General features: G+C 41.3%; 1 protein-coding gene across 1 annotated transcript; it reads right to left on the bottom strand.

Moving 5' to 3' along the window:
* Positions 1-7,641: 7,641 nt before the first annotated feature.
* LOC104458101 (elongation of very long chain fatty acids protein 4-like) lies at positions 7,642-10,228 on the bottom strand (the record flags this gene model as incomplete). The annotated part of the gene is made up of 3 exons (XM_010084758.1): positions 7,642-7,812; positions 9,204-9,331; positions 10,114-10,228. Coding segments are annotated over 3 exons (414 nt in total), but the record flags the coding sequence as incomplete, so codon positions are not given.
* Positions 10,229-10,760: the final 532 nt, after the last annotated feature.

Raw genomic sequence — 10,760 nt, forward strand, 5'->3', positions numbered from 1 at the left:
CTGGCGCTTTTTGGTGTGTGCCCCCCCTCTCTCCCCAGCGTGATGAGAACAAAGGAGAGGATTGGGTATTTTTTTTTTTTTTCGCTTTGCTTTCATCTTCCCCCTCCTCCCCCCAGTTTATAATGGAATTGGTGCAGCTCCAAAAGATGCTTCCAAAGCCAGCAGATGACAACATTTCTACAAGGCTACCTTCATGTTAGCATTTGCAAACTGGGACTGTTCTTTCCCTTTGATGCATTCTTAAACTCACATCCAAGGATAATATATTTCAGTAGATGTACATTTTATTAGAGAAAATGAATTGAAGCAGCTTTGCACAATTACTTCAGTTACAGCTCAGTAACACAATCAATGCTACGATCTTATTTTCTATATTCAAACCATGAATTAATCTATTCTATTCAAGGTCTATACATATTAAACATGTATACAAACACTGTAGGATTAAAACCAGTACATATATATACACCACTCTCCTGGAGTTTCTGGGTTTCTAACAAAATCAAATACAGAAAATACTACATTAAGGGAAAAACCATTTTGCCTTCCAGCTGGCATCACTGCAGTGACATTTTTACTGAATCCTTGTGGCAGTACTCATAACTCCATGAAACAGTTTACCTAGATTCACTGGGATTGGTGGGTTTTCACTTAATTTAAAACATTACTTCTGCATATGAAATATGCCCAGAGATATTAATAACAGTGCCAAAAAAGAAAATCGTAATTTTGTTAAATGGTTACTGTAAGTGAGGATTTGCCCATGACATGGTCATATTCTGTAATTTACCTCTGAGAACTGACCACAGAATTGCTGACCTGTTTTGCTACTGTGCCAGTGAAGTAAAGGACAACCTAACTCACACAAGTAATTCCTAGAAGCAAAATTACAGATAAATTTTCTAGAGCAGCCCTTTGAAAATAATGGCACTTTGATTTACAGTTATTTAATGGAATAATGTATCAAACCTGCAAAATGTACTGTAACACCCTTTGGGACTAGCAAACTCTGCAATAAATACAGACATACCTCATGTATTGGGTCAACCCACCACACCTGGGCGCCCAAACAATGGCTAACCTGTTATCAATGCACATCAGGGATTATAATCAGAGGAAGGGCTTGCACACTGGAAAATTAGTCTGTTTTTCCAGCTGTCGGCTCCTCTAATGCAGGATATTCTCCCTCAAAACCTTGCCTCAGGAATAATGATTTATTTCAAGGGGAGACATCCCTAGACAAGTTCATACAGATCTCCCAGGGGCAATGCCAGTCAAAATTAGTAACCTGCACCCCAGGAACTGTGGCACCTGGCTATAACAACAAAAACCTTTGGAGTCTGCTCACTAAGTATGTCCCTTTCACAGGGCCAGTCACAGGCATCCACAGACACTCAACTGTGATTTCATCTGTACACAAATATAACCAGCAATACAACATGAAACAGATGACTTGCCAGCACCTGTGCCTGCTCCCTTCATTCAGCCTGCTGTTCCTGTGTGTGTTTGAACATACACACCCTTCTCCCCATCTGCAAAACCCCCTTCCAGGGACCTCCTCCCCCAGGGGTTACATTTTGCCTTTGCTTGCAACCACTCTGTAACCTGTCACTGCATTAGATGGGTCCCCACAGGCTCTGAAGACAAACATGTACATGCTCACCATCACAGATCTCCTCCCCTCTTTCAAGCAGCCCTCATAAAAACCCCACATCCATTCTCAACTCTCTTCCTACACTTCCCTTCTCAATCCTAGAGGCACTTTCAAAAATTCCCTTACGCAGTAAACATCCTCAGGACTGTGGCAGACAGCCTTCTGGGGACACAGCCTAGGGACACTGGGCACTGCATGGAGTGGAAGAAAGTGCAGAGAGAGCTACTAAACTTGATGTCTCTCAAACAGTTGTATCTGGTCTGCCCTTCCTTCATAAGCAACGGGGAGCAGCACTTCTCTGATGCCTGGGAGAGATTATGCTGAATTTAAATTCTGCCTTGATTAAACCCCAAGTTTCTAGCCCTTCTAAATGTTGTGTTACAGTGTTCACATCCTGAATTTGCAGGCAGATGGGATTATGCTAAAGTGCAGAGAAAAAGACAGACTTGCCCATATTCATCTTGCTGAAAGCCTCACTGAAAACCCTATGAAGAAGATGTACATTATTAATTGATATAGCAGGAAAATACAGCTGCTGTGTATAGTGTTTGAACAGAATATAACTTTCTTTGCAAATAGTATATTCTCTTTGCAGCTTCAACAATTCTGAGAATCTAGTATGGTATCTGTGTATGTGGGTACAAAGGAAGAATGGAGAAGGGGATGAAGAGAAAGTAGGAGGATGATGTTGAAGGGGAAGAAACATCTACTCCAAGCAGGGAATTTTAAAGGGCAATTCTTATTTAGCATCCCTATTTTTTTGAGTGTTCTGAAAAGACTCTGAACACTTTCTTGAAAAGCAGTCCTACCAGCAGAAAGCCAAGATACTGGAAAGGATGACATGCAGAATAGTGGAACACATCAAGTGCTGAAATGTGCTACTAATATTTTAACCAGGCACTCCCTGACAAGGAGTTTGTCACCATACTTGTGATTTAACAAAAAATATTTTCTACCCTGAACAGATGCACACATGCAATCAGTCCCATGCACTCCGGTACATCCACACCAGAACCTACTGTTCTCTCCAGCTCCTACTGCCACGCAGTTCTTATAATCCAATTATAATGCCTTTTGCCATCCCCTCTGACTGGGATGTTGCTTTTTTTCCCCCACCTGGTCCACACAGGACCATTATTGGCTTGCCCCGCAGCCTCATTTGCAGGTTTTCTCCTGAGGCTGTGAATGGGACTCCCCTGGTTAGGCAGCATCAAGGGGCTACCTAAATGCAATTATTTTAAGATTCCTTACTTACCAGCTCACACCTATGAGAGGCTCACTCAAGTTTTGCAGAAGAAACACTGCCCAAGCTAGAGATTCTGTTATATTTCACCTAAAGGCAGACAGCATCCCCAATACTACCTTACCAACCCCTCCATGGGGAGAAGGACCATTTCCTGATGCCCTGCACAGTGTCATGGCAGGGACATGAATAATACCTGCCCACGCTCAGACCTGTTTAATGATGAGACTTCTGTAACTGCCCTCTCTTTTCTGCTGCATTTTCAGCTTTACACTGGCCTCCCCCCTGCTCTTGGGTACCAGGACAGATCCAACTGTCTGATCCAAGCTGTCATGGGCTGATAAGCAGCACCCAACACCATTACACAGCAGGAGTGGCAACAGTGTGGCTGCTGGGATCTGTCACTCAGTGGGACACTTGCATACAGCAAAATGAGTGACCCATCCCCTGTAGGAGTCTCACATGCTAAGAAATGAGAAACTGAGGTAGTCTGCAGAGCCTGCATTCATCTACCCATGCACACTATACACACTCCACTATACACACTCCACTATACCTGACTAAGGACATCCTTGAGACATCCAGTCTTTTCACAAATACTCCCTCTTGGGCCATTCCTATCACTGACAGTGGCTGGGAAGCTGCAGCCTTACCAAAATAAAAATATGATGCTGAAATGTGGAGAGACCTACACCAGCATCTAGAGGCTGGATCTGCCCACAGCCCTCCCCTGCAGTGGTGGTGGGACTAGACGTGTCTGCTTTGACACATCTTGTGGGGACAGGGGCCCCACAAATGTGCCTTGTGGGATGACATGGGTGACTCTTTTTTCTTCTCCATGTGTTGACTAAATAACATTCCCATCATGGCAGATGATGAGGAAGTCATCTCAAGCCAAGAAGAAACTGAAGGAGTTAAAGGCAAATCTGTGCCTCCTCCACTTGGTTAATTCCCCAGCAGCCTGATCCTATATTGAGATGATTCAGGCCAGAGAGTGACTGCCACAGTCCCCAAGGGAGACTCCAGAGAAAAGACTCTTATTTCCCGTTCAGGAGGATTAAGTACTGGCCATTGACAAATCACAGTAAACATCTGGATGTGAGCACTCTATCTATCAAGGCTTAATCCATGAAGTTATTCATTAATGAATTCAGCAAATTCACACTGTTCTATATATAGGGTCAGCTGATCTTTTTTAGTGTTTGGCTTGGAGTTGTTCTACATCTGTATCAACAGATTTTTATTTATTATACAAAGCAATCTACTGTATCCTGGTTTTGCTTAATGAATTGTTTAAAGTAATTCTTCTGCCTTTTCAAAAACACCACACATTGCCATATTTTCTATAGTATACAAAAAAAAAAAATAGTTAAAACCCAACCCTGTTTCTGCATTTTATGTTGTTTTGCAATTTTAAGCCCAAATTCTTCTGAACCTTTTGATCACACACTGATGGAGAAAAACATTAAATAGTAATTGATTTTCTTTTCGGTATTTTATTTTGATTAAAATGAGAATCCCTTTAATTTATCTTCAGAGAGAAAGTTGGCATTGAGTAAATGGTCCGATTAATTCAAAAGTAATTTGATCAGAACATTCATAATTTACATGGACTTGAACAGCAGAAAAGATGCTGAACACTACCAGATATCAAGCTTATTCATTTAAACAGACTACTTGCATTATGCTTTACATCTTCTGAATGTAAACTACTCTAAGAATGCAGAACGACCCTCATTTTGTAAGGGGGAGACAACTGTGCCCTTAAAGGTCATCTGTTAAGCTTGAACTGTGTAGCTGAGTGCATTGTTTTTCACATAGCTGTGCCATCTTGTTCACAGGGAAATCTGCAGGCTTTTGCTATTGATGTTGGTGGAATCAGCATTTGTCCCAGAGGTTTTTACAAATCCAGCTGCGACAGGATATTTTCAATTCAACCTCAAAGCTTTGGACTTTGCCAGATAGCATGAATCATCCAAACTTGCAATTTGTAATTTCCAGCCCTTTTGACTTACAGTGCATTACTGTGATGTAATCTTTAGGGACTTAAAGGTGAAATCTCATCCTGTTTCTTTATTCTTTTCTAAATTCCAGGAGCACATATCTCCGCTCTCAGGTTCTTGCTCGTCACAACAGGATGCCCCAAATGGACAGTACCAACTGTGATAACCCAATTTAAACCAACTCTCAGGTTCTTGCTCATCACAACAGGATGCCCCAAATGGACGGTACCAACTGTGATAACCCAATTTAAACCAGAAGAATGAAGGCAAGGTAGTGCGATCTGAAGGTGCAAACATTCACTGCTAGCGTGCAAATAATCTCACAAGCGAATTTTGTTTGCATCGATGTTTTCGTTAATGGCTATACTCCACACCAATATCTATTTCTGTATAGAAAGCACGGTGTTTCTAGGCAAACTTAATTCCTCTTTGTCACCCAACTGAAAATACTCCATTTTCATCCTATACTCATTGAAGTCACACTGACAAAAAGCTCTTAGCAGTTCAGAAGTGCAAGATCAAGCCATTCAGGCTGTGAGGAAGAGGGACAGGAATAGATAGATCAAAGGTTGCTTGTTTAGGACAAATAGTTAAACAGTAGCGTGTGATTTAGGCGATCAGTCACTTACTTCAAGTTGTCAGGTGGCAAATTCATACTTTTGTATTTTGTTACCAGCTATGTGGCCAGAGTCCAGAATCCATTGCAGCAAGCTGTCGTACAAAGACAGAAATTAAGCTGCACAGACTGCTTTAAAAAAAACCCAAATTACATGTTTACAAATTTATATATTTTAAAAAGGAGTGGATTTGCATTAGTCAAAAACACTGACTAATCTCATCCAAATTTCCTATTCAGTTCTAATTTTTAAGCAGTCACGAATTCTGAATGAATCAAGGAAATGAAAACAGATGATACTTACTCTGGTATAAAATTATTAGTGAAGCCCTTGAAATTAGTAACTACAATCAGAAAAAGCTTACGTGAGGGGAAACTGAGGTTGAGACCTACTCATGATCACCTCACATATAGGAAAGAGAGCTAAATTCATTAGATTTCTTTGTAAGCACGGATAATTTAGCCAGCTGCAGGAAAGTATGCTCTACCACGAAACTAGGGGGCCAAATGGTTTAAGCAGGATAGGGTCATAAGTGAATCATTAAGTGGATAGGAGTAATGAAACAGCTTTACTTGCACTAAGCCTTCAATTCTGGAGAGGCCTCTGGGGAAACCCTCAACATGAATACAGTATGTTAGATACACAGCAGATTTTATTTTCCTGCCTTACTAAATAAAGGGAAGAATGGAGGACCCACACAGAGGTTTATTAAAGCTCTAAAAAAGTAACATTCTAGTATGTAAAAGCAGTACAATTTATGTAAGTAGCATGGAAAAATATTTGACAGAAAGAAAAACAGCTAGCACATAGATGTAAAATAAGCCCTGCTGTGCTTTTCATACTCACCAGTGAAAATGAGAAGAAAGACTACTCAAATCAATGGAATGACATTTCTGTTGTATCATTGTGGTGGTGTAAACAAATCCTTTGTGTATGTGTGTGAAGGGGAGGAGGACAAGAAATGGAAGAATACTGTTTTATCTTATACATGTGTATGTAGTAGGTTGTCCTGTTTTCAGCTGGGACAGAGTTAACTTTCTCCATAGTAGCTAGTAAGAGGCTGTGTTTTGGATTTGTGCTGAGAAGGTGGCTGATAACATACTGATGTTTATAGTTGCTACTGTATACTTGTACAGTTAGGTAGTGGAGGAGGTTGCTTAGGCAGTGTAAAACTTTTTATCTTTGATAAGAAGAAAAATTTTAAAATAATAATACTAATAGTAACAACAACAGCAAATTGGAGGAAAAAAGTTATTAATAGGGAACCTCAATCTATATTCCTTCTATTAAAAAGTATTAGCATCTATAAGGACCAATGCCAAGTAGTCGTCATGTATTAAAAGTTCTCTATTGTTGTGAGAGCAACCAAAGGCAAATAAGCATTCCAGAAAATGGTACATGATGTTTCTTACTGCATTAGTTTCTTACTTAGGATGAAAGTGCTAATAATGCCTTCTTTATCTTCAGAACAGCGAAGGAACAGATGCACCTGTCCAGCTGGACAACACAATGTCTGATTTCCTTCATGCTTATGTTAACATAAAGTTAAACCATCACGGCCATATAGCTGTAATTCACCTCAGTCCTAGTGGGAGCTTCCTTAATGGGAAAGGCTGTGATGCAGCGTACAGGTGAGTGTATCCTGCAGTTCCAGTGAGTTCCTTGCTGCTCCTGTTACCTGGACACTGCTTGCAAGGCTGGAGGCACCTGACTCTGCCTGATCCAGAATGGCAAGCTGAGATAGTCTTATGAACTATGCGAAGAAACCCTCTGTAGCCTAAGACCCAAGGAGTCATGGATGGATACTAGACCTTGCAAACTAAGCTAATAGATGGAAAGGAAGGAGGAGATCTTCTGGTGCTAATTTCACAAAGGCTGCTATGCTGATGATTGCTTGGCTTGGCTTTACATCAGCTTAATTAAGTGTGCTTCTCAATACTTTAATTCTTGAGTTTATATCGTTCCTTTTTTCCTCCTAACTTGACATATTTGAAGGCAACTTGAGTCTGAACACATGAGCCTCACACACACTCCCCAAATACATTTTCTTCATGCAATCATGTTAGAAGCAGCAGAGAATGTGCAAGTTCACCAGACCATGTTCACTCTCCTCTTTGATTTTCTTTAAGTTAGCTTCTCCTGCTTTCCCTTAATGTAGGTCCAACAGTAGAAATGCAAGAAGAGAGCAATGAGGCTGAGAATGTAGAGGGAGACTGCAGTGTTGAAGCCATCAGGGAACGGGCATTCTGTGAAGAGGTTGTAGGAAGAATGAGCAGCAATGGCTACAAACTGGCACTGGAAGAGGGGGGAAAAACAAGCAGCCAGATTAGGGAACCTACATGAGACATACCATTAGGGCTATCATAAAGAGTATCACAACATACTACTAGTGTCCTCAACCTGGAGTATCACCTGCTTGCCTCTCCTGACATCCCTGAAGAATTTGTCTTTCAAGCCCAACAGTGTTTTCCCAACATGAAAGGGTGTTGTGTGTCCACCAAACACTGAGGCTTGTCCACTGCTGCAGGGAGCAGGGTTGGAATCCAGCCTCTCCTGCCTAGGAGCAGATCACTGCCCTTGTGCCAGTTCTCTGCCACCAGCCAGTAACTGAGATCTTGGAATACAGAAACTAAAGGTGGGAGACTCCTCTTCCCCAGTGGTAATCAGATTATTATAGCCATAATGATTTTGATCTGTATTTTAGCTTACAGAGAGAAACTACAGGTGCTACTTTTATTTACTTTAAACATTAATCCCTTTTTTTATATTTTGGTAAGTCACCTATCTCAATACCCTGAAGCAATGAGTTCTACCTACCAAAAGTATGTTAAATAAAACTGATTTCCTGTGATATATTTTGCATTACATTTTTTTTTTTTTTTTCATGCAATGCTTTCTTGTTCTGCTTTCACCGTTGAGGATAGATAAGAATTCTGGACAAGGCTTCAGCGCACCACTATTTTACATATACTGTAGCTCTTCTTCCTCTTGTCTGGTGACTGCATACTTTTTGTTTGCATAACATCGCTTTGTGTGGAATTAACTCTCATATAAGCTTAACTATAAACATTGGCCTTGTCTGGAACATTGCCTTTACGCTGTATCTTTGAAAAACCACAGGGTTGTCAGGATTTGTCACCTCTTCAGAGATGAGGGAAATAAAATCCAAAGGGATTCTCTACAGAAAGAGTAAAATTCACAGATTTTTCTTTAAATTGCCTATGTCTGCCTTCAGTTAGACATACACTTCCTTTTTACAGAAACAGAATGAAGGCTGCCCAATCTCCTGCCCCACCAAGAATCTAAAGTTTCCCCAGGCTACTGCCCCACACCTCTCAAAATCAAGCTGTGTTTTCAGGGCTCCAGAGAGGAAAAGGCTGCCATATACAACAGAAAAGGGAGAAATGTAACTGTTAATTTTTCACTCTCCTTCCCATTACAAAGGTGGGGGCTTCTTAGTTGATATGGTCACCGAAGGCCTCTTGCTTGTTTTCCGAGAGTAATATTCAGAGCAGGTCACCAATCATTTTACCTTTCATACTGGTACATGAGGACACCTAAGAACATGGTGATTTCCACAGGCAGCAAATGGAAAGACTTAAGCCAGTGAGGGGACAGGGACAGACAGCAGGGGCCATCACATGCGACACACAGAAGTGCAGAGATGAACACATGGAACTAATTACCAGCTGCATGATGGTTAGGTAGCGCTTCCACCATAGATAATGGTGCATCTGTGGTCCCAGGCTGGCCAGGGCATAATAGCCGTACATGAAGATGTGTACAAAGGAGTTGAGCATCCCAATAAAGAAGGCTGAGGAGTAAAGAGGTCAGGATGAACAAGACACACAAACCATTCAAGACTAACCCTGTGGTGAGCTCACAGCCACTATGATGATGCTTCCAAAATATATCATATTACCTCTGTGCATGAACCTTCAATCTAGACTCTACTTAGGAAGCACGTCATATTCTCTGTTCTCCTTTCAGCATATATCCATCCTGTATCTAGTGTTAAGAGACAGAGAAGAGCTTCAAAGGCAGAGGAGAGAATTCTTGATCTTCTGACCTAAGTGTTTCAGACCTTTTCGGTGTCAAGGTCAGGTAGCCAAAATGTCTTCCCAAAAAAACCAAAATACCTCAGCATCTTGAATAGGGCCTAGTACTCACATGCTTCTCTTCCAGTAGAGCAAAAAGGAGAAGCAGTCTGGACACAGACCAGAAAAGGAGTGAGGACTAGGATGGACACAGAACAGGACATGGTGAGCCAGAACATGGGCTGCTGCACCAGACCCAGCTGAATAGGGAGCTAGGGAGCGCTGGTCTGGGTGGAGATTATATATAGACCTTGTAGAGGATGTTATTGTTTATGTTTGGACACATTCTGTTGGCACATTCTCTTTCTGGATGAGGCAGTGAATATAGCAGTCTAAATAGCCCAAAGAGCCTAACAGATGGTATCAACTGAAACGCACATGTTTTTCACACCTTTGGAAGGAGGTGAGCTTCCTACCTGCCAGCCAGGCCATCTGCACTGTTTATGCTGTCTCCACAGCACAAGAAAAACTGAAACACAAGGTGTCTATGGAAGCATACCTTGTCCTCCAGGCACATATTTGACCCCTGACCACCAGTTGAACAGCATAGTGCCATGATGGTACACATGCAGAAAAGTCACCTGTTCTTGTTTCTTGCGCAGAATAAAGAAAACCTGAAAGAAGCCAGACAAAGGAAAATCCTGAGTTCATGTGTTTAGACAAATGATTTTACACTAATAAGTGATAAAAATAGTTAATGATGATTCTGAATCTCCCAAACCCATTTCTGCTGCTGTTGATAAAAACTGGTGAAATTCAACATGTGATAGACCTTATATTACCTGGAATGGGGAGAAACTGGAAGGCAGAATTTCTTCCACAGAGTTTCAACTATTTTTACCTTTGTATTCAGGTCTTGAGGTCCAAAGAGGACACATCTGAGACTCTGACTGAGCTTCCACACAATTTGGAGCTGCTTGGGTCTGGTCCTTCTCAGGACATAGATTAGATGTTTACTGGTACCAGACAATGATCCACAGAAAAAGTGCTGTGTTGAATTCCCAAACCCTTCGGGAATTTGCTTTAGTAAAGAGAATTATTTTGGCAAATGAGTATGTGTCAGGTATTTCAGCATGCATATGCACACATACATAACAAAAAATGAAACTGTTTTTCATATTTGCTTCAGAGACCAGCTTCAAGCAG

The sequence above is a fragment of the Pterocles gutturalis genome, unplaced genomic scaffold (genome assembly GCF_000699245.1).
Source record: "Pterocles gutturalis isolate BGI_N339 unplaced genomic scaffold, ASM69924v1 scaffold11845, whole genome shotgun sequence".
NCBI lineage: Eukaryota > Metazoa > Chordata > Aves > Pterocliformes > Pteroclidae > Pterocles > Pterocles gutturalis.